Source organism: Arabidopsis lyrata, assembly GCF_000004255.2.
Source record: "Arabidopsis lyrata subsp. lyrata unplaced genomic scaffold ARALYscaffold_8, whole genome shotgun sequence".
NCBI classification, from domain to species: domain Eukaryota; kingdom Viridiplantae; phylum Streptophyta; class Magnoliopsida; order Brassicales; family Brassicaceae; genus Arabidopsis; species Arabidopsis lyrata.
In genome coordinates, this window is record NW_003302548.1 from 16,074,124 (window position 1) to 16,099,444 (window position 25,321).

The 25,321-nt window shown below is 34.0% G+C and overlaps 8 protein-coding genes across 15 annotated transcripts; 4 read left to right on the forward strand and 4 right to left on the reverse strand.

Annotated features, from left to right (window-relative positions):
* The first annotated feature begins 931 nt into the window (after positions 1 to 931).
* LOC9300358 lies at positions 932 to 2,265 on the forward strand. Its single transcript, XM_002864236.2, has 3 exons — positions 932 to 967; positions 1,060 to 1,790; positions 1,917 to 2,265. Exons 1-3 carry the CDS (start codon positions 932 to 934, stop codon positions 2,263 to 2,265), a joined length of 1,116 nt encoding a protein of 371 aa, XP_002864282.1.
* A 3,721-nt stretch (positions 2,266 to 5,986) lies between these two features.
* LOC9302070 (nucleolar protein 58) lies at positions 5,987 to 8,050 on the forward strand. The gene is made up of 8 exons (XM_002864237.2): positions 5,987 to 6,698; positions 6,859 to 6,904; positions 7,013 to 7,062; positions 7,169 to 7,210; positions 7,300 to 7,413; positions 7,512 to 7,590; positions 7,675 to 7,746; positions 7,846 to 8,050. The coding sequence occupies exons 1-8, from the start codon at positions 6,118 to 6,120 to the stop codon at positions 7,891 to 7,893; spliced, it is 1,032 nt and encodes a 343-aa protein (XP_002864283.1). The 5' UTR covers positions 5,987 to 6,117; the 3' UTR covers positions 7,894 to 8,050.
* Positions 8,051 to 8,174: 124 nt separating this feature from the next.
* LOC9300360 (indole glucosinolate O-methyltransferase 1) lies at positions 8,175 to 10,153 on the reverse strand. Of its 2 annotated transcripts, none has more exons than XM_021015653.1 (4): positions 9,449 to 10,153; positions 9,000 to 9,199; positions 8,747 to 8,811; positions 8,175 to 8,666 (listed from the first exon to the last, which is right to left on the reverse strand). In XM_021015653.1, exons 1-4 carry the CDS (start codon positions 9,916 to 9,918, stop codon positions 8,367 to 8,369), a joined length of 1,035 nt encoding a protein of 344 aa, XP_020871312.1. In that variant the 5' UTR covers positions 9,919 to 10,153; the 3' UTR covers positions 8,175 to 8,366. The 2 variants fall into 2 exon arrangements, with proteins under 2 accessions (XP_020871312.1, XP_020871313.1); XM_021015654.1 differs by having other exon boundaries at positions 9,000 to 9,297; positions 9,449 to 9,546.
* Positions 10,154 to 10,447: 294 nt separating this feature from the next.
* On the forward strand, positions 10,448 to 11,165 carry LOC9302071 (stress-induced protein KIN2). Its single transcript, XM_021015655.1, has 3 exons — positions 10,448 to 10,628; positions 10,718 to 10,786; positions 10,892 to 11,165. Exons 1-3 carry the CDS (start codon positions 10,569 to 10,571, stop codon positions 10,964 to 10,966), a joined length of 204 nt encoding a protein of 67 aa, XP_020871314.1. The 5' UTR covers positions 10,448 to 10,568; the 3' UTR covers positions 10,967 to 11,165.
* Positions 11,166 to 12,902: 1,737 nt separating this feature from the next.
* On the reverse strand, positions 12,903 to 14,831 carry LOC9300361 (pyruvate kinase 2, cytosolic). 6 transcript variants are annotated; one of them, XR_002329853.1, is made up of 6 exons: positions 14,503 to 14,831; positions 14,270 to 14,342; positions 14,106 to 14,172; positions 13,687 to 13,757; positions 13,359 to 13,459; positions 12,903 to 13,055 (listed from the first exon to the last, which is right to left on the reverse strand). XR_002329853.1 is itself a non-coding variant. In XM_021015400.1 (4 exons), exons 1-4 carry the CDS (start codon positions 14,569 to 14,571, stop codon positions 13,912 to 13,914), a joined length of 225 nt encoding a protein of 74 aa, XP_020871059.1. In that variant the 5' UTR covers positions 14,572 to 14,831; the 3' UTR covers positions 13,764 to 13,911. The 6 variants fall into 6 exon arrangements, 1 of the variants encoding a protein (XP_020871059.1); XR_002329852.1 differs by having other exon boundaries at positions 14,100 to 14,172; XR_002329850.1 differs by having other exon boundaries at positions 14,076 to 14,172.
* Positions 14,832 to 16,906: 2,075 nt separating this feature from the next.
* On the forward strand, positions 16,907 to 18,212 carry LOC9302072 (VQ motif-containing protein 33). Its single transcript, XM_002864239.2, has one exon. The coding sequence runs from the start codon at positions 17,251 to 17,253 to the stop codon at positions 17,992 to 17,994; it is 744 nt and encodes a 247-aa protein (XP_002864285.2). The 5' UTR covers positions 16,907 to 17,250; the 3' UTR covers positions 17,995 to 18,212.
* Positions 18,213 to 19,622: 1,410 nt separating this feature from the next.
* Positions 19,623 to 21,223, reverse strand: LOC9300362 (F-box/FBD/LRR-repeat protein At5g53840). Its single transcript, XM_021015788.1, is given in 5 exon segments — positions 19,623 to 19,901; positions 20,000 to 20,085; positions 20,088 to 20,109; positions 20,200 to 21,044; positions 21,127 to 21,223. Coding segments are annotated over 5 exon segments (1,329 nt in total).
* Positions 21,224 to 21,275: 52 nt separating this feature from the next.
* LOC9302073 (probable bifunctional methylthioribulose-1-phosphate dehydratase/enolase-phosphatase E1) lies at positions 21,276 to 25,250 on the reverse strand. Of its 2 annotated transcripts, XM_021028694.1 has the most exons (13): positions 24,923 to 25,250; positions 24,439 to 24,575; positions 23,973 to 24,020; positions 23,359 to 23,454; positions 23,149 to 23,268; positions 22,966 to 23,055; positions 22,659 to 22,838; positions 22,430 to 22,585; positions 22,182 to 22,331; positions 21,988 to 22,089; positions 21,811 to 21,920; positions 21,612 to 21,730; positions 21,276 to 21,499 (listed from the first exon to the last, which is right to left on the reverse strand). In XM_021028694.1, the coding sequence occupies exons 1-13, from the start codon at positions 25,128 to 25,130 to the stop codon at positions 21,408 to 21,410; spliced, it is 1,608 nt and encodes a 535-aa protein (XP_020884353.1). In that variant the 5' UTR covers positions 25,131 to 25,250; the 3' UTR covers positions 21,276 to 21,407. The 2 variants fall into 2 exon arrangements, with proteins under 2 accessions (XP_020884353.1, XP_002865999.1); XM_002865953.2 differs by lacking the exon at positions 23,973 to 24,020 and having other exon boundaries at positions 24,923 to 25,249.
* Positions 25,251 to 25,321: the final 71 nt, after the last annotated feature.

The window sequence follows — 25,321 nt, forward strand, 5'->3', positions numbered from 1 at the left end:
ATGTTTCTGAAGTCATGAAATAACTTTTAAAAATCACAAGTTGTTCAAACTAATGAGAGATATAGTTGTGCTTATGTAATCTTAATGAGAGATAAGTTAGATGATGGATTTTATGAAGATGCTGCTGTAAGTGAGCAGTATTATATTAGAACTAGAGCCCAAATATAAATTTGGTATGAATGCCTATGGTTATAATATCTTGCACTTTATTTCGAGGCCCAGTTACATTTCTTTCTTCTTCCATCACAGATTGCATGCAGCAAGTAAATGAACTCAAAATAGGCTTTGGCACTAAAACCATGAAGTTTTTATTTTTCAGAGATAAGAAAGTAATGAACAAATCACTTCAAAAAAGTATAGATCAATCTAATCATCTGAAAAGGAAACATATAATTAACAAATTAAAATCTAACTATGATTTGTATAAAAAGGGACCAAAAAACATTAAAATTAATATATATATATATATATATATATATATATTAATTATGGGAAATATGAACGTGCATATCTATATATATATATATATATATATATATATATATATAAGTTGAAGACCCTAATAACGCAACATGTGTAAATGTTATAATTTGTAATATTTTGACAAAGAAAATTATTTCACATTAAAAATTAAGTATATATGATTTTTGAAAAATTGATTAAATTAAAGAAAGAACAAAAAAAGAAAAGAAAACAAAATAAATAATATGATATCTTCTTTTAAATAAATATGAGTAGCTTGGGGAAATTTCAATTTAATTTTACATGTGTCACAATTTAATTATACAAACACATATCATAGTCTTATGATTTCAAAATTACGTCACGTGTCTCAAAAAAACGTATCAATTTTATATATAAGACAGATATCCCTATAGTTGATGGGTGTGTGAACATTATTTAAGTTTTACTTGTAGTTCATTTCAAAACAATGTCTCTGCTTTTCGGCCTAGTTGCAAAACATTATGTAAGTTTTTCTTTTCGCTATCAACAAAACCCAACTACTTTATTTTTCTATGCCTTTGAAAGTTTTGTTGATTCCCCCGCAATCAATTATAGGTTGAAGAAGGTGACACAACACGTTTATGCTCATATCCACTACAAACCCCGTACATGTTGGTCAACTATAGTTTTGAACAAGACGAATCTACAAATGAAGAAGAAAATATGTTTGTAAGTTACAATTTATTCAATCTAAGAAGTGAAAAAATCATCAAGATTACAGGCAAGAAATTTCCAAAAGTGTTGTACCAAAGGTTTATCCTCCTTGGAACCTCCCGTGGCTGGGCAGTTTTTATGGGTATGAATGATTCCACCATATATCTCAGCGACATATTTAATCCTTGGTCCTCAAAGTCATCCCCCAAAACCATTTCTCTACCTCCATTGGCGTTTCCTAATTTTGAAATGACCATAAACGTTTCATTGTCTACTCCTTTTCCCGACCACGACAATAACTCTATAGTGAGTATTACCTTCTGTGGATCTAAACTTAGTTATTGTATGCCTAATCGAGATTTAGAGTGGACCACCATTAACATTCCATTCTCCAGCGATATCGACTCACATGTTGTTTATTCTCGGAAAGACCAAATGTTCTACCTCCTTAGTACAGGATGTGCCTACATGGTTACCTTGGATCTTAAAAACAATAAGAACCCTACATTCATGCAGTTACAGTTTGAGAATTTCCCTTTGATACCACAACACGAGTGGGAGATATTATCTTCATGTTCACGGAGTGACTATATGATGGAGACTTCTTCTGGCGAACGTTTCATTATTCATTGGTAAGTCCACAACTAATAGAACCACGTAACTAGTAGATTTTCTAGCTAAATAGTAATTGTAAAGAATATTGAGTTGGTAACCGATGAAACTTAACAATACTGAAAATATTTATTTTTAATATGAAGGTATGTGACGTATGTGGAGCCAACGCGCAATGGGAACAGAACTAAAATATATGGAAAAACTAAGCGATTCATGGTGTTTAGGATAGAAAAAGATGATAAATATAAAGGAAGAAGAATGATCGCTAGCTACACAGACAATATTGGAGATCTTTGCATTTTCATTGGCGAGAATGAGATATTCTGTTTAGAGGCATGCAAGTATCCTGGACTCAAGCCTAATTCGATATATTATGTTAGTTATGGCTTTGGTGTGTACGATATCAGTAATAGAAGCGCCCGCGAATATAAGTTAAATGATTTTCCTACATTTTGCGGAAATGCTTGTTTTTTGTCTCCTCTTCTCCATTAGCTAAATAAAATGTCTACACAATTCGTTTAATGAATTATTAGATTACGTTTGGTGTTTAATTTCAATGACTTTTATTCAAATCTGAGTAATATTGTTTTATTAACTTAACGTTTGAAACTCACAGTAACACAAAGGTATATTGACGACTTTGGTGCCCAAAATTTGGAGCAGCTTCTCTGGACGGAGGAGAAACACAAACTTTTTGAGAAAATGGAGCACCCACTCCGGATTTTCGAAACCGAGCATACAACCACAAGCTTTGGATTTTCAAACATCCATAATTCTCTTGTTTATTGATGGATTTGAGTGACTTTTAGGGCTATCTCATTTGTTTTTTTTAACTCTCTACAATTTCATAGTCGACCGCGATAACACTTCCAGGAGATGTCATGCTTTCCACTTGTTGGAATGCACATGGTGCAAAAAAAACAACGACCCCTCCCCGTGTTAGCAACCCGCACACGGGGAAATCCCTTCTCCCTCACAAGGTGCCTCTCACGGTTCATGTGCAAGCGTCTATCAATTCACGTAAAAAGATCCAATATGTACCTGCTGATCAGAAATGGCGCATGCATCCCGCTCATGCAACCGATGAGATGGATGTTTACCTTAGACTGCAAAGCGCTAAGTAAACCCGTATAGGCCAATCCCTCTAACTCTTGAAGACGATCATATATATTGACATATCAAATACACACATTACTCTCTATTAGTCGGCGTTAAGAGTCAATTTCTTATTCTATTTCAGTATAGACGTACTTACATAGCATATTACACAATTGATACGATGAGTACGATCTCATCGTATCGTATGAACTTCAGTTTCATACGAAATCCCTATTCCACTCCTACCCATGGATCGGCTATTTAACCTTAAAATATTAACTATTACTTGGGAGATATTATCATATTAATTACCTACCAACGACTGAGTCCAATAAGAAACTTTATTAGGATTTGTTCTTACTTCCACTTTGTACAAAGGAGATAAATATAGCCTCCAAAGCAAAAAAGAAAAGCTTACGCAATAAATCAACTGAGAGTTCAGATACATTGTTTTAATTAAGACAGAACATAGTACCAACTAATGTAACATTAATTAACTCAGTTTCTAGTTTACGTAGAAGTATGAACATTACACAATAATTAAGTAACGTCAACACTCTCCATTATCTATGAGTCTCAGGATTGAACTAGATTGGAACGAATTGCACAATCGTTGCCTCGATTCTCGAGCTTTTCTCTCCCTTGAAAGCTTTTTTTTTTTTCAGATCTCCGTTTTTACGTTTTGCTTGATCTTAATTGTTGCTATTGAGACTTCTAGTTTATGGTCCAGGAGTTAGTAAGGACGCTTCTCCGACTGCGGCGGTGTGGATTTTGCCACCGATGTAGCCGCTGCTCTGGTTTTAACGGAGGTGGTGAATCGAGGTCGTGGTTCGCGGTTGAGGACGCCGTGAAGTGCTTCGAGGATCCCCACGGCTCAACCGTTTTTCCTGTAGTGGAGGCTATGGCGGAAGTTGGTGGCGATATGGTGGGTTTCGCGGTTTTGACGCGGTGGTTAACGGCAGCTCCTCTGGATTTGCTTGGCTCACGCGGAGTTCGTCTTCAGAGGTTTGGGTGAGCCACCACCCTCTGGATTCGCCGTGTTTGGTGTTCACCGGTCCGGTCGAGGCGTTCTTGCTTGGTCTAATCGGAGAGATCTGGAAGTGGAGGGAAGGGGATAGATCTATGGGTCGGATTGCTAGGTCGGGATCTGACTCCGTAGAAGCGGTTGTCGCGGTGGCTAGCTTTTCGGGAGATAAGTGGCGGATCTGGTGCGTCGGTGGTGAGAGAACGTGGTTGGAATTTGGACCCTTCCCGTTGTGTTCTTCGATCTGTCGAGGCTGCCGTGAAGCTGGGTATCTTGGGTTCACCGGATCTAATGCTCCGGCCACCGTGCAGTCGTCCATCAGCAGGGTCCGAGCTTTCTGTTTCGTTTCCGACATCTCTCTTGTTGGGCTATTTTGTACCTGGGCCATTGACTTGTAAGGCTTTTTATGCCAAGCCCTTTTGGGAAGTTATTATAAATTAATATATTTAAAAAAAAAAAAAAAAAAAAAAAAAAAAATCTATGAGTCTCAGGCCCAATTAACTTGCAACCTACATATGGAAGGTTCACTGCAAATCTTTTGTTAGAATATCCATAAATTTTCCTTCAGAGCTAACGAAGGGAAACCAAGATAATTTCTGTGTCATTATTTATCTGGAAACAAAATCGTGTAATTATGTTTTTTCGTAAAAACTGCAAAGATGTGTTTTGGTACCAAAACACTGAAATTACATTTTTCGAAGACCCCAAAATCACCAACTTTATAGAAATTGGTAGTTATATATAAAAAAATAAATTCAAAATATTTGATGAGAAGAAATTAGGTTATCATTTCTTTATTTATAGAAATCATGTAATTTCTTCTCATCAAATATTTTGAATTTAATTTTTTACGTATTATTTTGTTTTAAAGAGAAAACGACGTAATATTAAAAAAATATTCAAAAACTTATTACAACGCGTTGAATAAAATTCAAGTTGCTAGTCCACATACAGTTAAGCATTATTATATAATACATATACAGTAGATTATTAATTTACTTTTAACAACGTTCGGACAGAAAACTGGTAATTTGTGTGCTTATAATATTCTCAAAATTTTAATCCTATGAAACTAAATAAATAAAGTAACAATTGCGTAGTTAGAATGAAAATTAAAAAACAAGTTTTTGCTTTATTATACTAATGGAAAACGTGTTGGAGTTGAAAAATGTAAGATTATGGAATGCATAAACTTCAAAATGAAGTTTGCCGTAAGTAGCACTTAATTTGGTTATAAAAGAGCGGTAAAATCACACAATTTACATTCAAAACAACAACAACAACAACAACAACAAAGAATCAAATCCATAAACAAAAAAAATAAAGAATGATGAATAAAGTGACAAATTTTCTTCGCAATATGTTCCGAAGAGGCGACGTGAGATTGGCTGCGGAGGAATTATACACAAGGGGGTTCAAAAAGGGAGCTGAAGAACTAGGTAACAAAAATTATAATAGAATTTTCAATAACTAAACATTTTCTTCAAATTCAAGAGATTATAATTAAGATAATTATTTGGTTAAAAACTAATAATTTTCTTAAAATATATATTTTGAAGCAAAACCAAAGAAGGAATACTCAGAAGAAAAAGGTGAAAATAAGAATGAAGCGAAGGATTCGTCTTCTACAACTAAATGAAAATGCTGATGATCATTTAGTTTATAGTTGATAAATAAAAATAAAATTGTAAGAAATAAAAAGTTTGTTTTAATTATTTACGGGAAACTTTGGGGCATGTCCTAGTTTCCTATTTATTTATGTAAATAAAAGAGATTAGAGAATTTCAACTTCAGCTTCTTTATTTAATAATATTTTTGAGGTAGTTCTTCAAAAAAATTATCAAATATAGACCAAAATAAAAATTAAGAAAAACAAAAAAAAAAAGAAAGTTATGGAAGAAAAAAACACTTCAAAAAAGTATAGATAAATTTAATCATCTGACAGGTAAACATATAACAAATAAAAGAATTAGATTTGTAACTATATGATTTGTAAAAGAAAGAAACAAATAAACATTAACAGTAAGATATATATTTACTAATGAGCTTTTTACCCGATCTTCACCCGCAATGAACGGGCCTACTAGTCATCACTAATGGGCTTTTCATTCTTACGGCCCAATTCAATATTAATTACTATTATTCGCAAATTTTTTATCACGGCTTCGCTCCGATCTAGGGCCTAGTTTAGTTTATTAGCTCTCGCCGGCGATTTAGCGAAGATGGGAAGTGACCACGACGGTTCTCCGTCGGGGAACACAAAACGCGAAGTAGAAGATAGAGAAATCAGAATAAAATCATCCCGGGAGAAACCTAGCGGTGCCGGAAAGGATTCCGGCGAAGAGAAAGATGTGAGTCGCCGCCGTGAATCGAAGAAGAGGACAAAAGACGGCAACGATTCCGGCTCTGAATCTGGTTTGGAAAGTGGAAGCGAGTCTGAATCTGGTAAGGAAGAAGAGAGACGTAGAAGTAGAAAGGATAGAGGGAAGAGGAAATCAGATCGGAAATCATCTAGGAGAAGACGTCGTGATTACTCGAGTAGTAGCTCAGATTCGGAATCAGAATCGGAGTCTGAGGAGAGTGAGAGTGAAGATGAGAGAAGGAGGAGGAAGAGGAAGAGAAGGGAGAGGGAAGAGAAAGAGAGGAAGAGAAGAAGAAGAGAGAAAGATAAGAAGAAGAGGAACAAGTCTGATAAAGATGGAGATAGGAAGAAGAAGAAGAAGAAGAAATCTGAGAAAGTGAAGAAAGGAGCTGTCACTGAATCATGGGGGAAGTATGGAATCATCAGAGAAACTGATATGTGGTAAAGTATCAGTTTCTGTCTTTTGGAAGATCTTAAGCTCTTTTAGTACTACAATGTTGAGTCTTTTGTGGAGATTTCAATAGAAAATTGTGTTGATGACTGGCCTGGATTGTGTATACATTAGATATATATATTGAAGTTGTTGATTACTTGTGTGTAGGAATAAACGACCAGAGTTCACAGCGTGGTTGCTTGAAGTAAAAAAGGTAACTTTATCTATACACTCTATAGTCTTATATGATCCTAATTGGATTCAGAAGTGAAGCCGATTAGAGTTACAGAATTGATTTTGGTTATCTGTTTGGCTTGAATAGGTTAATTTGGAAAGCTTGCCACCTTGGGAAGAGAAGAAAATGTTTAAAGAGTATGTACTTTGATTTATGTTCTGATGTAACTTTAGAGTTTGTGTTTCATATGAAGCTCTTTTGGTTTCTGATAAATGTTGTATGCGATTGATGTTGTTTTCACAGTTTTATGGAAGATCATAATACGGGTACATTTACCTCGAAAAAGTAAGCTTCTTTCTTGTGTGGATGTATTAGTGTTGTTGAATGCTTATGGTTGAGATTAGTTGTTTATCAAAGATTTGTTCTTCTTGCAGATACTATGACATTGATGGTTACTATAGACTTAAGTTGGAAAAAGAGATGAAAAAGGGTTTGAAGAAAGCTGGGATTAGTGAACGTACTGTGTTCAATGATGAGGAACAACGCCGGTAACCAAAGATTCTTACTTTATATCTTCAGTCAATAAAATATAGTAATCTTGTTGGATGAGTTGCTTAAGAGTCATGTCTTTTTGTACTTGTTTCAGGCTAGAGATGCAGGAATTACGCGAAAGGCAAAAGGAAGAAGAAGTGTTAGCTCTAAAGCGATCAATGGAAGGCGGAATGGTTAGTGTCATTTTCTGAATCCTTTACCATTAATCTACTTACTTGCACAAAAATCTTATGTGAGTGATTATAATCCAATTGCAGGCACAAGCTATGAAAGAGCAGGCTCGGCTAAAGGAAGAGATGGTGTACTTATACAAGATTGGAGACATGGAGGTTCGATACAAAAGAAACCCCTGTTTTCTCTTTGTGCTTTATATCATCCTCAATTCCATTCTTAATGTAACATTTTCGGATTAATTTTGATACACGCAGGGTGCAGCTGCTATACAGAGAAGGTTGGATCCGGATGTTCCCATGTAATGTGGAGGTTTTGGTTAAGCTACAACATTTTCTTGATCGTGTTCCTAAATTGTGTTCCATAAATCATACTTCTGTAACATGAGGATAAGAAAAAACAAAATATTTCATCTCCTAGAGCACTAAGCATGATACTTATAAAGTTTTTTGGATATCATTATTCACCCAGAGGTCAAGTAATGAAAGGTGGTCAATTCTAGGTTAGACAAGAAAGGAAAATTAGTACAACAATTATTTTAGTTTAATAGAGTGAACATTAATGTCCCAAATTACAAATTACAATCTCACTGCAAACACCAATTTTCACACTCATAAAACATTACACAACGTAGATACTGAAAGACCATCATAACCGTAAATATGAAAACGAAAGACCACACCTCAAACATTACAAAAGAAAAGATAGCACACATATGATAGTCACAAACATTACAGCCCAAGTAGGAGTGAATATGGTATAGTGTCATATGTTGAATCTATTTATAGATTTCGATGACGGAAAACGGATAAACAGAGCATGCAATTTCACAACGTGAAAAACCCGATGCATACGCTAGATTTTCAAACTCATAGAGAGATCTCTCTTTACCACCCGAACATTGTGTTAACATTGTCATGTCCATGCCAAACACAATGTTAGAACATATATCTCCGCTCTTTGCTTCCACCGGTGTAACCATTTCCACTATAATCACTTTTCCATTTTCTTCAAGACTTTTCCAACTGTTTTTAAGAATCTTTATGCATTGTTCCTCCGTCCAATCATGTAAGATCCACTGTTATAATTCGAGATTATTGTGCTTTAGTAAATATATTCAAAATTTTATTTATCTCTTGGGATATATAGAAGACTTACTTTCATAAAAATGGCATCTCCATTTGGAATTTTTGTAAACATATCTCCCGCTGCATGTTTTATACCTGAAAAACTTACGAAAATTATAACCCGCATATTATCTAAGAAATGTCTTGATGTCATAGGTTACTACAGTAAACACAAAACAAAAACAAAAACATAATTGTGAAGTTATTAGTTTTGAAAAATGTGTATTGGAATTTTAGTTTTGATAATTGTTTATTAAATTTCAAAATAAAAGCATGATTCCTACCGGGGTAAAGAGGAGCGCGGGCTATAACGGGAGGCAAATCGAAATTGATACCCAAAATATGAGGATATTTGGAAGTGATGAGACTTAAAGTGTTACCAAGTCCTCCTCCCACATCCACTAAAGTCTTTACATCTTTGAATCCATCGTAAGCTTCTAGAACTATTTCCATAACCATAGACGAAGATTCCGACATAGCCTGACTAAACAGTTTGCAGTATTGTTCATTGGACCGCATGTATTCAAATAATTTCATCCCATGAGCAGAATTGAATGCATCTTTTCCTTCTAAAATGACACCCTTGAGATGTCCCATAGTGAAAACAAAAATATCTTATTAGTATAAACAATTTGTTGTTAACCGGTTTAAATAGATGGTCATAACCGGTCAAATGAAGATTGAAGAATCAAATATGGTTTTATTGTGTTAATTTTTAAAAACAATAGATTACCAAGTCTTGATGTTGACGTCGCTAAGGTTCATCATGATCAGAGACGCAAAAGATCCTGAGCTATCACTATTGTTCAAGAGAAACTTGCAGACCGGTTCAGCTGTATATACCCTCTCGATTTTGCCGGTTTGACCGTTTTCTTTTGTTACAACATTACGACACTTCAAGATTGAGTAGCTAGCGAGTAACCGGAGCATACGGTCAATCAAAACCGGAGCCTCGGGGTTACTAGGTTTGGTTGGGAGTCTTAGTGCTATCTCGGAAGGTGAGAGCCACAAGCCATCGCCAATGGTGGCAATAATGTCGATGACACCGAGCTCTAAGGCTGCTTTGAGAACCATGGGGAATGCGGCTGCGTTCGAGAGCCTCCTCGCTAGCAACCTGGCCTCTTCAACTTGTTGTTCATCTTTGGTTTGGGCCGATTTAGGGTTAGGGTAAATGGTTGAGGGTACTACAAAATTGTTTTCCATGGTTCTTGTTTGGAGGGAGTGATGCTAAATATGTGAGTTGGTTTAAACTTCACATTTTGTGCCATTTTATAGGTGAAATATCTCAATGGTGTTAGAGGCATTTGGTTCGGTGATTAGTACCAAGATTAGATATCCAGCCAACATTTTGTCTTTCTTTTTTTTCTTCAGCACATTATGTCCTTTTTTTTGTTAATAGTTATTTATAAGCTATAGTCGCCATTTAAGCGCGAAAATGTTCGTTCAATTAGCCAGTTTCATAAAGTTGGTATTTAGGTAAGCGCATTAATTATTAACGAAATATGAAACTGGGTCGGAGGTTATGTGTCATATTCGATTAAAAGAAAATCATTTCCTAAAAGTATAAAGATTTACAAGAAGTGAAGATTCTAATATTAGTACATTGGAACTAGTCTACAACGGTTTTGCTTGTCTCGTGGTCAAAAACCTCCCTATCCGACCGGAGAGTCCTAATCTAACGTTACGTTAAACTGACACCCAATCACTAAATTCCACGTGTAGGTGAACTACAAGGTTCCCCACAAGTATATAAACATCTACCCGTAATGCTCTTTCATCACAACTCACAATTACAAAAGCTAAACAGTTCTTTAACAATCAAAGTAAGTTTTTTTCAAAGAGAAGATTAGAAAATGTCTAACAACAGTCAGAGCATGAGCTTCAACGCTGGCCAAGCTAAAGGCCAAACCCAGGTTTGGTCTATACGACAAAGTTTTTCAAAACTTTAATATTTCAATGTTATATTTTAGTATTAATTAGAGGCTAACTAAAAATATTGTAGGAGAAGGCAAGCAACTTGATGGACAAGGCCTCCAATGCTGCCCAATCTGCTAAGGAATCTATCCAAGAGGTTTATTTTCTTTTCTTCTTCTTTAATACCTATTTTTGAAATAATTTTGAGGATTCAGAAAAATTAAAAATTATTGGTTTTTTTTTTTTTTTTGAAAAATTATAGGGTGGACAGCAGCTGAAGCAGAAGGCACAAGGTGCGAGTGAGACCATTAAGGAAAAGACCGGCATCAGCAAATGAGAAGCACGTTCTAATAATAAATTATGTTTTCTGTTTTCGTTTTTATTCTACCAGAATAATAATTAGATAGATATGTCTATCTAAATCCAAGACTATGGATTTCGATCGAAGCCATTTAGGCAATTACTTTTGCTTCTCTATGTTTTTTATTTTAATATAAATATCGATCCAAGGTTTTTTAACTCTTGTCTCTTAATAATTTGTAGCCATGCAGTTATTTCTATATTTAAATAAATGACATGATTACATGAAACTATAGCTTAATTTTTATTTTATATAAGCAATGATTGCGGCTAAATTTATTCTCTTTGTTAATTACCATGACTAGACAACTTGGATTATAGTTTCGATTAGTGACATGTTAAATAGTGAAATGGTGGAACCTATCATTTCAGAGGAAAACTAGAACATACATTAATTGTTGTGAAGGAATTGAGTTTTTATTTATTTAGTTGTATTTAAGCACTTGAGTTAGTTAATTTTGTTTGTTTTATTATTCCGTTTTCCATACACGTTACAAATGTATGCCACAAGTGTGTGTGTATGCATGCAAGTGTCGAGTACGAATATAATCTGGTGCACTTTGATCATTGTGATATGTATCTAACTATTAACCGATAATAGTTCTTATACGTAGTGTTATTTCGGGAAGAATTAGTCACCATTAATTTTCATATATAATAAGATCGACATATAATATGCTCGCTTTGCATGTTTATGCAATAAGAGGGAATCTTTAACCATTTGGGTTCTAGAAGACGCTAATGATTTGAAGTTTGAAAGAATTTGATCCCTCATGGAGGGACGACATTTTTCACCGATTGGAATTCGAGTCCCCACTATTTTTACCTTTATCTTATTCTTTTTTTGGCTTCTTAGTTTTTGTTGTTTTTCCATTAATACTAAAATAATTTAAACAAAACAGCAAAGAAAAAAGAATTGGATACTATCTCCATTTTAATCTTGTTTCCTCATGTGCTCACACTGATTTGTGTAAATGTTGTTGTAAGTTGTAACTCACAATAAAGGAGAACATATTCGCACTAAGATATGTTTTATTTTTATTTTTAATTCTGTTAGAGAATATTTGTACTTCATTTTCTATTGGTAACTTGATATTAAAAACTTTTAGTAAAACATCTTTTCAAAATTTTGACCTTTATGCTATACATATTAATCTCATACAAAATTGAAATATAAATGATTTAGTACAACGTCTTGTCAAATTTTTCTTTATGCTTATTCATACACGCTATAACTAACCAATATTGATATTGATATTCCTTTTTGGGTAAGAAAACAAGTGGGGGTGCCTATAAGTTGAAATCTTATTAGAAGTACAAAATCTACATATACATTTTTACAGGGTTTTTTTGCATAAATTCTTTTGAATCCGGGTTTTACCCGGTTTAATTATATTCGGATCCTAGATAAGACAATTAAGGAAGTTTGTAATAAATAAATAAACGACATTATCTCTTTAATCACTCATTTAAACTCTTTTCCTTAACTTCTTCCCACATTAATAGGTTCTTTTTTTCTATAATCTATATTCAGATATTTTTTCTTTCAACTAATTACTCCTTAACATACCTTAAACAAACGACACAATCTCTAAAAATATCTCAACAATTCTCATTTAATCTCTATTTAAGTTAATAATTTGAAATCAAAAACGATTTTCACATATTTGCCAAAATTCTAGCCACAATCTTCCTAAAAATCTACATTATCCTTATTTCTTCCAAACAAAAATATTCATACCGAGTAATTTAAAGAAATTATTTACTACTATACAAAATCGGAACTGCAGCATATTCCTAAAATAAATCGATTACAAAGATTTGATTCGAATTTAGTTAAGGTTGCAAAGATATTTTCCTTCGCTACCACGAATTTCGTAACCTAATCGTCACACGCCTATATATATTCATTAGCTTCACCTTTCATCACACCATCGAACACACAAAGCATTTGCCCACCAAATGTTGTTTTCAAGGAGGTTTTCCAGAATATCAACTGACTCGCTTATTGCCAAAAAGTTTTGACAATAGCCTCCGAGAAGGTATGTAAACCTTAACTTTATTTTCTGTGTATTTCAATTATGGTTTGAAAAAAAAAAAAAACCATTCAGTAATGTAAAAGCTAAACATGTGTCAATTTATAATTGCAGGTGACTCATTGCCAATCAATTGAGTCAAAGTAAAGCAAAGAATCAACCATATCTTCTTCAACGACATGAAGAACTGTTTATGTTTTTCAATTTAGTCAAACAGTGATATGGCGAGGTGTACCCAATTTCATTATATATTTTATCTACCAACATTGAAAAGATTACTATTCTATATGCACGTATTTGTTTTAGCTGACTGAATGTTATTTATTTACTAACCTGTATAAACTCTAACTTGATCCCGCATATCGGTACGGTACCTCCAATAGCTTTGTTGGCTCTCTTCTTTTTCTCCACCAGTGAATAGAATGAGTTAAGAGCTATATCAATAGTAAGTATAATCATTGATATGTTATGTGTAGTAATAAAGATAGTATTAGTGTTTCTTTGCTTTTTAATTTCATTATGTAAGTTATCTATCTAATGCTCTAGACATATTTTGATTAGACATCAGTATTTCGACCAATCAACACTGAAAACTAATAAATTATAATCTTCTACTATCCCATATTCCTTACAACTTATGGTTCTGTTATTTGTTACTAACCTTTGTGGCAGAGACAAATTATGAAGTTTTAATGCTACTTTGATTAGTTGTTTCATAGACTTTACTCTCACCTGCGAAGAAAAGCATAATGTTCTTTAGTTTCACAATTTAGATAGTATAAATAGCACATTATAGGATGAAAGATAATGAATACTTATCTTCCTAATCGTAAACATTTTTATAGTTATCGCCATCGCCTAGATATGCACTTTGTTATTAGCTTGGCTAGACAATCCTATGATGTAAAGTAGTTAGCATAGTTTGGAGAAAGCTAACATGTATGGGGTTTTTTGCTTTATCTATAGCTAACATGTTATTCGCTTCAAATGCATATAACAAATAAATAAAAAATCCACTAGATAAAAAATTCAGAGAAAGCTTATACTAACACAAAGCTTCTTAGAGCTCCTTACAAAAACCTTGAGATTATCCATTGTCTCCTGGTGATATAATCAGCATCTCCCCAACTGAAATCGACTGGAGCCACTAATGACAGAACCATGAGTAAGTTATCAGTGAAATCGAACCCAAATCAAGTTAGCAAACTGGAAAAACACAAACAGTTGGGGGCGATGGTTAGTACCAGACATGCCGGTTTTGAGACAGCCGGATAGAGCCTCGACGGATCGGTATTTGGGACCGAGAGTTCCGACGATCTGAGTCAATGCGGGAAGAAATTTTGAGAAATACATATAAAAAAAAAGATCAGAGGAACCTCTACAAACAAATTGAATGCTTGGTGGGCAATCGATCCATGCGAAATTGCAAATCGATTAAGAACGGGATACTAAAGCATCGAGCAGTAAGAGAGCTCACCGATTTGAAAGGCTTGAGGATTGAAGCCATCATGATCGGTTCCTCGAGAAGAAGATTGCTCGAATGCATCTTCGGTGATGGAAGTGGAGAGACATCTCACATGTTCGACGGCGACGGGAGAAAAACGCAGAGTGAAAATTCGACGGAAGAGGTTTGGTGATTGTAAAGGCTTGCCGTCGAACATATCGCCGACTGGCTTCAGATATTTATTTTCACTTTTTTTTTCCACCAAATGACTGATTTGATGCTTCACTAAACACTATGGTTTGTTCATATTTGGTCATTCTCATGTATTTACTGGACTTAACCCATAAACCTGCCGGGGCTGTAATAGTTTTATGTTTTAAAGTCCAATTGCAAACCTTTTATCCAAAAAAAACATTTTTTTTTTATATATGTATAATTTGATGTAGGTAAATTTATTTAGTAAAAAAACTGAATTAATTTTATATTATTTAATTTGATATAGTTATATTTATCAAATTTTAAGTAATTCGTTTTCCAAATATATTTATTTTAAAGTACATTAATTAAATTATGGTTACTTTAATATTCCTTCTTTAACAAACTCATTTTGCTATTTTACATACTATAAACCAAACTCATGTTGGTAATAAATAATTTGTTTAGTTATAAATTAGATTAACCACAAAAAAAAAATTATTAGCAAAGATATAAAGATTATTTATGTATACTGAATAATATGTTGTTTTAGATTATTATGCAATTTACTCATAATCTTTATTAATGAGGACAACATTTTTTTTTCCTTGATGAAATATGTAAAGTCAAGAATGTTAATATATTCAAACCTAACACAAAAAAGATTCAAACTATATCCGCCATATATCGTTACTTAATGAATTTATGCTTTTGTATCTATATTTTAAAAATTAAAACGTAAAACATACTAACTGCACACTATATATAATATATAGATATATATATATGTATATTTAAATAAACACAAAATGATAGTTTATATCTATAGATAATCTTCAAAAAAATTACATTTTAATTTTTTTTTTAATATAGTCTCGCGGTATACCGTGGTAATGAACTATATAATTTTCTCTATCTCTATATTTTCAAAAATGAACTTAAAATATACTAATCCTACAATATATAGATATATACATATCTCTATATATACATTTAAATATAAAAAACAATAATATATATAAAAGAAAGCCTTAAAATAAAAGATATTAATTTTTTTATTTAATAAAAATATAGGCCTGCGGTTTACTGCGGGTTAACATCTAGTAGTTAAAGAAGGATAGATACAAGGAAAAATGCGAAAGACCCTTAATGTAATAAATACTACAAAATAACCTTGGACATAATACAAAAACCTTCAACTTAATGCAACATAATAAATTTACTATTTCTTAGTTAAAATGACTTCATTTCAGTTTCCATTAATAGTATAATAAATGTGTTTATATTAAAAAAAAAGAAAGATTATGGATCTTTTATTATATGGAAGATTATTTTGCATAATTTATAATCTAAAATTGATCATACATAAAGATAATAATTGGAAGGTAGTTTTTGCTTTTTCTTCCTAGATACAATGTTAAGTTTCTAATAAATATTTTTAATATTTTATTTAAATAGGTCCAAATATTACAAGTTCATGTATTTGAGTTATCGATCATTTGCTACCATGAATATTTGCAAGACAGAAAATATATCAAAATCTCATGTGGGGTCATAAATCATAGACATTTAAATCTTATCCGTGATTGTAGACAAACAAAAGTTATTATTTTTTTATTGTAGAGCGTAATAATTTTCTAACGTGTGTCAACATAAATGGTAATTACAAATTACTTAAATTAATAAAACATGTTAGAAGAACAGACGAATTGAAGAAAAGGAAAAAACTAAGCATGTCAAAAATTTAAGAACATCGCAATTCGCATATCGCATTGCGTTAACATTAAGTATAGATTCTAAAAGAGAAAATTCTCAATAATTGTTCTTCTACCTATAGGAATTATTCTAATATCATGGATTTGGGCGTCATCAAATTCCAGATAAACAGTATATATCACCATAGTTTTTAGAAACATGATTTGATGTTCTTTAATATACGATTCTTAATGGATATCCAGAAATAGTTATGTATGTATTTTTCTACTTCAATATCAAAGTATGAAATAGTTAGTCACATGATTAGCTTATAAATTCACCGTTATGGTCTTAAGTATGAAAAAAGAATTATGGACGGACATGTATGATTCATCATTTAAAAGTCATTTTTATATTTGATACGTTTTCGATGTTAAAACAATGTAAATTTTGGTTTAGACATTCTTGTGACTAAACATGTCGTATGAAAAAATAAGCCTCTCACCCCAATTATCCAGAAGAAAAAAATCTTGGCAGATATTTTCAAACACTTGTAGATTCGTATAAGAGAAATGATGATGATGTTAGACGTAGATGTATAATGTACATAGACTTCGGAACACGAATCTAACAAAATTATGTTTTTGAGAGAATTTTTTTAATTTTCCACAGTTTTAAAGAGAAAGAAAGAGAATGAGAGATGGGTCCATGACACCTCACTTTTTAAAGTCTTTTTAATTGTCGTCGCACGACAAAACTAAACAACAACATTACACATTATTCACATCAGCAACTTCCACTCTTCTTCTCTTCAATCATTCTCTCTCTCTCTCTATCTCTATCTCTTTCCCTCATATACACAAATCAATACAACACGAAGACATCTCATTAATGGAAGTTTCAACATCATCCATGTCTTCAAAACCAGAACAAATGCAAAACCCAGCTCCTATGATGATCTCATCTCCTAGGTTTCAGCCTCAGATAAGATCTCCTCATCATCATGACCAGCATCAACATCTCTCAAATCCTTACCCAACAACATTTGTTCAAGCAGACACTTCTACTTTCAAACAAGTCGTCCAGATGCTCACCGGCTCCTCCACCGATAACACCACCGGAAAACACCATGAAGCTCCTTCTCCGGTGAACAACAACAACAACAAGGGGTCAAGTTTCTCGATTCCACCCATCAAGAAAACCAACAGCTTCAAGCTTTACGAGAGAAGACAAAACAACAACAACAACAACATGTTCGCTAAGAATGACCTAATGATCAATACGTTAAGGCTTCAGAACTCTCAGAGATTGATGTTCACAGGAGGAAATAGTAGTCATCATCAAAGCCCGAGATTCTCCCCGAGAAACAGTTCATCATCAGAAAATATTCTTCTGTCTCCAAGCATGCTGGATTTTCCGAAGCTAGGGCTAAACAGTCCCGTGACGCCACTGAGAAGCAACGATGACCCCTTCAACAAGTCATCGCCTTTATCGTTAGGGAATTCATCTGAAGAAGACAAAGCAATTGCTGAGAAAGGCTTTTATCTTCATCCTTCTCCAGTCTCAACCCCTAGAGACTCTCAGCCACTGCTTCTTCCTCTTTTTCCGATTACTTCTCCGGCGAGCAACCCTTGATCCCGACGACCCTTGAGTAATTATATACATGATATTAAATTATATCTATTTCCGGATTTTGTTTAGCTATAACTAAGATATCTATAATTTTGATCTTAGTTATGGAGTGACTGTAAATTTTGTGCGGTTTTTATTCACTTTTAATCTCAAAACTTAATAGCAATATATGTATTTGGAAGTTATAAGTATATATATTCATGATGATACTCATTTTTATAAGACTTCTTATTATTCTTTTTGTTTTTCTAAAAGATCGTTTATGGTTTTGCTCATATACATGATTGTGTAGTTCAACGTGTGCCACTCAATATCGATATCGAATGTAGAGAATCGATCCATGTCTATGCTCGAATTTATGATATAGACTTAATATTCCTAAAAAGTAAATACCTATTTTATGTAAAAAAAATAGTTCTTCATTACTTATAAAATATAGATATGAAAGTCTATAGTTGCGATTGGAAAACATGAGTGGATCGAATGGTCATTGTCAATAAGTATCTATTGGAAGTTGGACTAGTAACATGAAAATTTCAATATCCTTAAAAATAATAAAAGAAAGTTTCAAAGAGACAATTTGAAATAGAGAGACTCGTGAAAGAAATTTCTGACCAGGTTCGACACGGTAGTATTGGACCATTTCGGTATATGATGACTTAGAATTTGATGGAGTCATCATGGAGGCACGTTTGGTCTTTTACTACATTTCTTTGGACTTTCTCTTCTTCTTTATTTTTTTGCTTAAAGAAATAGATATACGTTAATACTGTTCTTCTGTTGCTTTGGCTTTTGACTTGAAAGGACAAAAAAATAATCTTTGAATGAAAATAAAAAAGTATTAAATAAAAAAGTGGAGAGAAAGAGAGTGTAAAAGAAAGTAAAAGACGAAATAAGTAGTCCGTTATGATGAGAGTTGAAAACCAAGCAAAAGTCGAATCATCTTTGCTTCACATTGCAAGCAACTTCCACTTTCAATTTGCCCACACATTTCCTATATATTCACATTATCTGAAAATTTCGATAAAACAATTTTCAGATATATATATATATATATATATATATATATATATATATATATATATATATATGCGGCCGAACTTATAATGTTTTTATATCTAAATTCAAGACCAAGTTGATGTTAAACAAATTTCTGTAAATTAGCCACTAATATTACTTATATACATTATTTAACTTCGGAACCAATGTTGCCAATACTTTTTCTTTGGCTTCTTTTTTTTTCCTCAGGATTATTCAAATCAATAAATATAAATGTAACTATATATAAAATAAAAAAACTGCTAGTCAATTATTGAATATATCAAGAAACATAAGCAAGACTAATGCATTGCTTACGGCTAAAAAAACATAAATAGTAACTTAACATGTTGGGTTGTTCAACAATATTCTTAGAGCATTTTCATCGGTAAGGTTTTGGAGAATTTCTCGTAATTAAAATATTAGAAAAAAAATAAAAAAAAAAAAGAGGTGAGAAGGTGAGAAACTCTCATTTGCCACGTGTTGAATTTATATTGGTCAAACCCTAAATATATTTTTTTTTTTTTTTTTTTCAAACCCTAAATATTAGATGAAATTTAACTAGAAAAACAAAATTTTGAGAACCCTAGTAACTAAAGAAGAACAACTTCACAAGTACTAGAGCATCTTGGTATTGCATGGAGTGTCTGGCGAATGTGGTTTACATTTTCCTCCCAATAATCATTCCTTAGAGTCAATTTCTCCAGAATTGTTGAATTCTCGAGGAAGTACCTTGCTACTTTCAATTCTGTTCCACATCCAAAGAGCTCATGACTTTCCAATTTAACAAACTTAAGCGACGATACCAAACACGGTGGCACTGTCGAAGACATCACCTCTGCTTTTTTCTTCTTTTTATAGTTAAACAATTTCTGAGAAAACGAAAAAAAAATAGAAGAAAACAAGTTAGTAGAGAAGTTTCGTTAAAATATGCTTTAATTTACTAGTAGAGGGTCAAGCAATTCATCACCAAGCTGAGAGATTCTAGTTTCGGGCAGCTCTTAAGAAGATTTAGCAACATTTCCAGATTAGAAATAGAACAAACAGCACTCAATTATGTTCCATGTAACAAAAGATGTCCTGGTAGGAAGAGTAAGAAAGAATATGTTAGAGATAATATATATTTTATAGAAAGAAGATTTATATACTCAGATATTGTCACATGTATACCTTGATAGTAGCATAACTAATGACTAGAGACTTGACCCTTGAAATACTGGTGAAGAAATCGCGCATCATGCTTCTGTTGGATAAGTCGTTTGGATCCAAAGTAGTGAGCCAGTTAGCGTCCATATCTACCTTGGCAGTGAAACCTAGATTGATGAAATCAATGTTCTTTATTGAGTGAGTTTGAATCATCAAAAACTGGAGTAGAGGAGTATCGATAACAAGTCTAGTATGTCGATCAAACCACCCATGTATGTCGACTCTCTTTAGTGTCTGAGAGCGTACTTGTAGAACATTTGCATTATCTTCAGAATATTTTGCAATGGTTAAATCTTCTAAAACTGGAGAGCATGAGATCAGTTTATCCAACGTGGTCTCGTTGGTATATTTAACAAACTCTAAATGCAGGATCTTCAGACAAGGTAAGGAAACAAACTCGACATTAACCATGGTGAGTAGAGAGAGTCGTAAGTGTACCAGTGTATCACAAGTATACAAGCTCAGGGGTATGTCACCGAATTCAGGACGGTAAAAAACATGACTAATATCAATATGCTGAATCCTACGCCTAGTCACAAGATCTATCCATGAGGTGAGATACGACTTACCAGCTTGATCACTAATACGTAAACATAGTTTTTGTATACATGAGTCTTTGTGGATGTCAAAAAACCTGCCAACGAAACTCACAAATAACCGGAACTCGCGGCCGTTTAAATCCAATACAGGAACCAATTGCCAAAGATTTCTCCATCTTGTGGATAAGATACTTGTTCTTACAGCTTCCTTTGTGGGAAGATGAGAAAGAATCTGACATATCAAATGATCAGGTAATTGGCTTATCCTATCTTACATTTATCCTATCTTCACCATTTGTTTCTCTTCACAAAGCTTATCAAAAGAAGGCTAGGGTTTTTAAGGTTCTCACACGATTATGCTTAACCACTGACTTAATAGAGAAGATTTTGACACTTATTGGGCAGATTTGATCATGGGCCTCAGAGACTAGATGGGCTTCTTTGAGCATAAAAATTTTCAAACGCTCTGCGGAGGATTCAAACTTTACTGATTTGATCCACTAGTAAAAACCAGATATGAGCTTTTTTAGTCAAAGCTCTGCATTAGATTTATTATCAAGTCTGTTTTTATTTGGTAAATGTGCTCAAATCAAGTGCAACTCCATAAGAAAAAGATGATACATAGAGGAAACTCTAGATTTGGGAGAATGATGTGACAGTCTTGAACCCGTGATTTTCCGGTAATGGAGCGTTTCCAGGTCGAATCGATATAATCGCCTCCAGACCTTATATACCACCAGAATTGAGAAACAAACTCATTTTCCTTAAAAAAAACAGAATCTCTAAATGGTTTTCATGTAAATAGGATTTTTAGAGTTTTGTGTGTGTGTTTTTTACCTGCAGCTTTTGCAGCTGTGGCTTCTTGATAAACATCTGTCACAAACAGAATCTCTGAAGGATCATCCATTCCCAATGTTTCTGTAATCTCCTTGTAACTTTTACTTTCTTTCTTGTTTCTGTAGCCACGAAGCGTATGAGATTTATAGTTGGATCGTATTCTATTGAAAGGGAAGTGGATAGATCTTTTTTTATATACCCGATTGTAGTGTCGAAAAAGCCAGATAAATACTTTCTCAGATCTCCATAGTCTGTGTTCCCAAAGAGAAGCTTTTGCGCTAATCGACTACCGCTAGAATATATGTAAACCTATTCGCATAAAAACCCATTAGACCTGTGAAAAAATGTCATTTCTTTAAAAGCTACACCAACATACCTTGATTCCTGAAGAATGCCATTTCTCTAAAGCATCTGCTACATCCTCGAAAACAACAGATTTCAGTTCATTACACTCAAAACCCGTTCGCCATATGTGACCCTGCATACAAAAATTCATATAGCCTTTACCACACAATATTGAAGTCAACAATAAAAATAAAGGCGGAGTCTGTTTTTTTTTTTTTTGATCACCTGCAATTCCTTTAAAGCAGTGATCTTTCTATCAGCTCTTATCATTGCCTCTACGTTTGAGACCACAGCGGCAATGACCTTTTCTTTTCCTTCATCAGCATGAGGAATAGGAACAGCGCCGGTTACACCCTGTCTCAAGTCTTCCTCAACCTGCAACAAATTCCAGAGATGAACTTTAGTCACTTGTTTATGAGAAGAGATGATTAAATAATAAAGTAAGTTTGTAGAGGAAATTAATTTGTTATTACTTGAGCCCGCAACAGCTTAATATCCTCTTGGGTTTCTGCTGTGTCATATGTCAAATTCAGGTGCTTTCCAACGTTTTCACGAGCATAAGGAAAGAGAACATCTGTGACGAAAGTAATGGGCGTGGTTGTTCCTTCAATGTCGAGGACAATACATCGCTGCAACCAAACAGGTTATAAGTAAATTTAGACTTCTAGAGATATATGACAAGAGACATCAGTCACTTTTTACCCGAGGCCATTCTGTTTCGTTTTGTGAATCTTTGACCCCGGATTTCACAGATAGTTTTTTGGAAATTTGATTCTGTGAATGCATGGTTCTTCGGATAGGCCCGTGGTCTGGGGTAGCAGCATCCAGACCCAGTTGATGAAGCTTAATGGCAGCATCGAACAGATAATGGTAACATTCAGCCTGGAAGTGATAGTTAAAGTTTATAAATATAAGCAAACAAATATATGAACACAACATAAGAAAAAGGCATAGAACTTAGTGTTGGTTTCTCAACTTTCAACCAAATATTGAAGTAACTTGCACAAACCTGTGTCTTAGCATGGATCCAAGAATCACCCCAAATGTAAACTCCGTGATTGCGTACCAACACTGCTGTTGCTTTTGGATAGGCTTCTATCTGAAAATGAGAGTGAAATATGTCAAAACTAATTAAAACCATTCTTTTGTTGCATATACTCATTTCATGCTTCCTCAGAACAATTAGACTTACAGCTTTGGTGAGTGAATCTGTTAGTTCATTCTCATATGCGGTGTTCTCTATGATTGGGACAACAAGTTCGTCATAGTATCCGTGACCTTGAATCCCTTTTATCATCTCCATGTGAGTTATCTATGAAATGTCCAACAGGAAGAAACATTAAAATGCAAAGTCCTAACTCTACTGGGGAACCTGGAACAATATTAGCATTATTCGACTTACACGGAATTCTTTGGCTTGCGGATTCAGCATCGTCACAAGACAAGATTCCATGCCATGACTGTGAATAACAGCTCCAGCATTTCGCATCTCATATGCCTTCACCACAACAAGGTAATGCTATGAAACTTATTGATAACGTCACTATCTCAATGTTATTAGAGATTGGACATCTATAAAACGAAAAGGGAAATCATACAAACAAAGCAAGTCAATTTGACATGACCACATACAACTTGTCGAAACACAACTTACTGAAGGAAAAAGAGATTGTCTTAACATACATGCAAATCATATATAAGTTTACACATTACAAGCATTGATCATGCAACCTCACTGATCAACTGAACCCAAGAAATCTTTTTGATATACTAAGGTGATTCTTTAATAAGTAAAGAGAAGTTACAACCAAACCTCCATTTTCAAGAGTGTCTGTGTAAACATCAATACGCGCTACCTATCAGTTCATTTTTCTGAGCCCATTGTGTTTGTTCTAAGTTCTAACACTTGACTGAATCCATTTCAACCAGTGCAACTTAGTGGATATTCTATGGGTCGAAGAAACCCACTTGACGCATCCAACGAGGGGATTATTGCTCAAATTGGACAAGTTTTACCTTGTAACCGAGTTTTCGCAAGCGTTTCCCCAAAGAAAGCCGCCTGTTCTGCACTTTTTTTGGATTGTAATCCAACAATCATTAGCAAACAACGTAGTTGCCAATCCAGAAAAAGATCACCGCTAAAATGGGAGGCAGGCCAAACTACCACTAGAAAAGAGGGACGAGCTCTTAACCTATTTGGGTCATAACCATGTGCTCTAAGAAAAATCCTTCTTAACAGAAAACAGTATAACTTGAAATCCGTAAGTGCTGCTCAACACTTCGATGAAAAACCAATATTGCAAAAAGTTTGAGAGAAACACAAAATGCACAATCAGCAAAGGAAATACCATACGATAAAGTAGGCCAAACAGGCCAACATCAAAGTGTCATTCAACAATAGCAAAGTGATAATCAAGCTTAGTACACAGAAATCCCTAAAAGAGAATCAAGTTTTACTACCTAGAAAGGGTCAAAACCATACCTTCATGAAAAGAGGAGCACAATCAGTACACTTAGGAGGCTTATTTGGGTATGGCTTTGGAGAGGGTGTAGATATGATGGATCCATTTGCAGATAAGATGTACATATCCTCCGGTTGCATCCTTTCCTTTTGAACACCTTCAAACACAACAAGAATCAGCGAATTAGTAAAGCAAATAACACTCAATAACACATGGAATCAGCATTACGATATAATCCCCTTTCATTAACTCAATAAGTCAATAAAGCAAATAAGTCACCAATGATTAATATGCACAAAGAGAACGCTTCTCAACATTGAAAGACGAACACAATTGTCCACATAAAGAGTGCTTATTTTAGGAGCATAAATACACATAGCTCATATAGCAAATTGAAGGTCCACGAGAACAAACCCACCAACTCAATAGAGCAAAGACACAAGTTCAAAGAGGTAACAAAATCAGAATCAGAGTTAAAGAAAGCGACTTTAAGATGTAGAGAACCTGAAGGAGACATGACGATAAGTTGCTCCGGTTTAGGAATCGAAGCATCATGAACCTTCATCGTTATGCTACCGCCAGTTCCAGATACCCAACCTTGAGTATAAAAATGACGACAGAGTTCAGTGACCAACGAACTTGTCTCCTTCACCTCCTTCCCTTCCAGATACGCCTGTGGAAACCCGATCATCGCAGCTGCAGCCACCGCCATAGATTCTCAGAGAGAGAGGTACAGAGATTGAAAAATTGGAGCTTTTCAGAGGAATGAAACGCAGGTTTTATCTGTTTTCAGAGAATATGATTCCTTTTTCATTTTCCCTTAAAACTTTCGTTAATTTTTTTATTTAAGGTCCAAAGTTGCGTAAAGATTGCATTTTTAAGTAGAGCATTTTTCTTGCTTTA

Excerpts from the sequence above, each read along its gene's own strand:
- LOC9300358 (XM_002864236.2), top strand. The coding sequence starts at position 932 with ATGTCTCTGCTTTTCGGCCTAGTTGCAAAACATTAT. Across the intron at positions 968-1,059 it reads GCCTAGTTGCAAAACATTAT|GTTGAAGAAGGTGACACAAC; the intron begins GTAAGTTTTTCT and ends AATCAATTATAG. Across the intron at positions 1,791-1,916 it reads GAACGTTTCATTATTCATTG|GTATGTGACGTATGTGGAGC; the intron begins GTAAGTCCACAA and ends TTTAATATGAAG.
- LOC9302070 (XM_002864237.2), top strand. The coding sequence starts at position 6,118 with ATGGGAAGTGACCACGACGGTTCTCCGTCGGGGAACACAAAACGCGAA. Across the intron at positions 7,414-7,511 it reads AATGATGAGGAACAACGCCG|GCTAGAGATGCAGGAATTAC; the intron begins GTAACCAAAGAT and ends TACTTGTTTCAG. Across the intron at positions 7,747-7,845 it reads ACAAGATTGGAGACATGGAG|GGTGCAGCTGCTATACAGAG; the intron begins GTTCGATACAAA and ends TGATACACGCAG.
- LOC9300360 (XM_021015653.1), bottom strand. The coding sequence starts at position 9,918 with ATGGAAAACAATTTTGTAGTACCCTCAACCATTTACCCTAACCCTAAA. Across the intron at positions 9,200-9,448 it reads GACGTCAACATCAAGACTTG|TCAGGCTATGTCGGAATCTT; the intron begins GTAATCTATTGT and ends CAAACTGTTTAG. Across the intron at positions 8,667-8,746 it reads GAGATGCCATTTTTATGAAA|TGGATCTTACATGATTGGAC; the intron begins GTAAGTCTTCTA and ends GAATTATAACAG.
- LOC9302071 (XM_021015655.1), top strand. The coding sequence starts at position 10,569 with ATGTCTAACAACAGTCAGAGCATGAGCTTCAACGCTGGCCAAGCTAAA. Across the intron at positions 10,629-10,717 it reads AAGCTAAAGGCCAAACCCAG|GAGAAGGCAAGCAACTTGAT; the intron begins GTTTGGTCTATA and ends AAAATATTGTAG. Across the intron at positions 10,787-10,891 it reads CTAAGGAATCTATCCAAGAG|GGTGGACAGCAGCTGAAGCA; the intron begins GTTTATTTTCTT and ends GAAAAATTATAG.
- LOC9300361 (XM_021015400.1), bottom strand. The coding sequence starts at position 14,571 with ATGCATTCGAGCAATCTTCTTCTCGAGGAACCGATCATGATGGCTTCA. Across the intron at positions 14,343-14,502 it reads TCCTCAAGCCTTTCAAATCG|ATCGTCGGAACTCTCGGTCC; the intron begins GTGAGCTCTCTT and ends GCATTGACTCAG. Across the intron at positions 14,173-14,269 it reads TCTCAAAACCGGCATGTCTG|TGGCTCCAGTCGATTTCAGT; the intron begins GTACTAACCATC and ends TTCTGTCATTAG.
- LOC9302072 (XM_002864239.2), top strand. The coding sequence starts at position 17,251 with ATGGAAGTTTCAACATCATCCATGTCTTCAAAACCAGAACAAATGCAA.
- LOC9302073 (XM_021028694.1), bottom strand. The coding sequence starts at position 25,130 with ATGGCGGTGGCTGCAGCTGCGATGATCGGGTTTCCACAGGCGTATCTG. Across the intron at positions 23,056-23,148 it reads CAGATTCACTCACCAAAGCT|ATAGAAGCCTATCCAAAAGC; the intron begins GTAAGTCTAATT and ends TCTCATTTTCAG. Across the intron at positions 21,921-21,987 it reads GGCATTCTTCAGGAATCAAG|GTTTACATATATTCTAGCGG; the intron begins GTATGTTGGTGT and ends TTATGCGAATAG.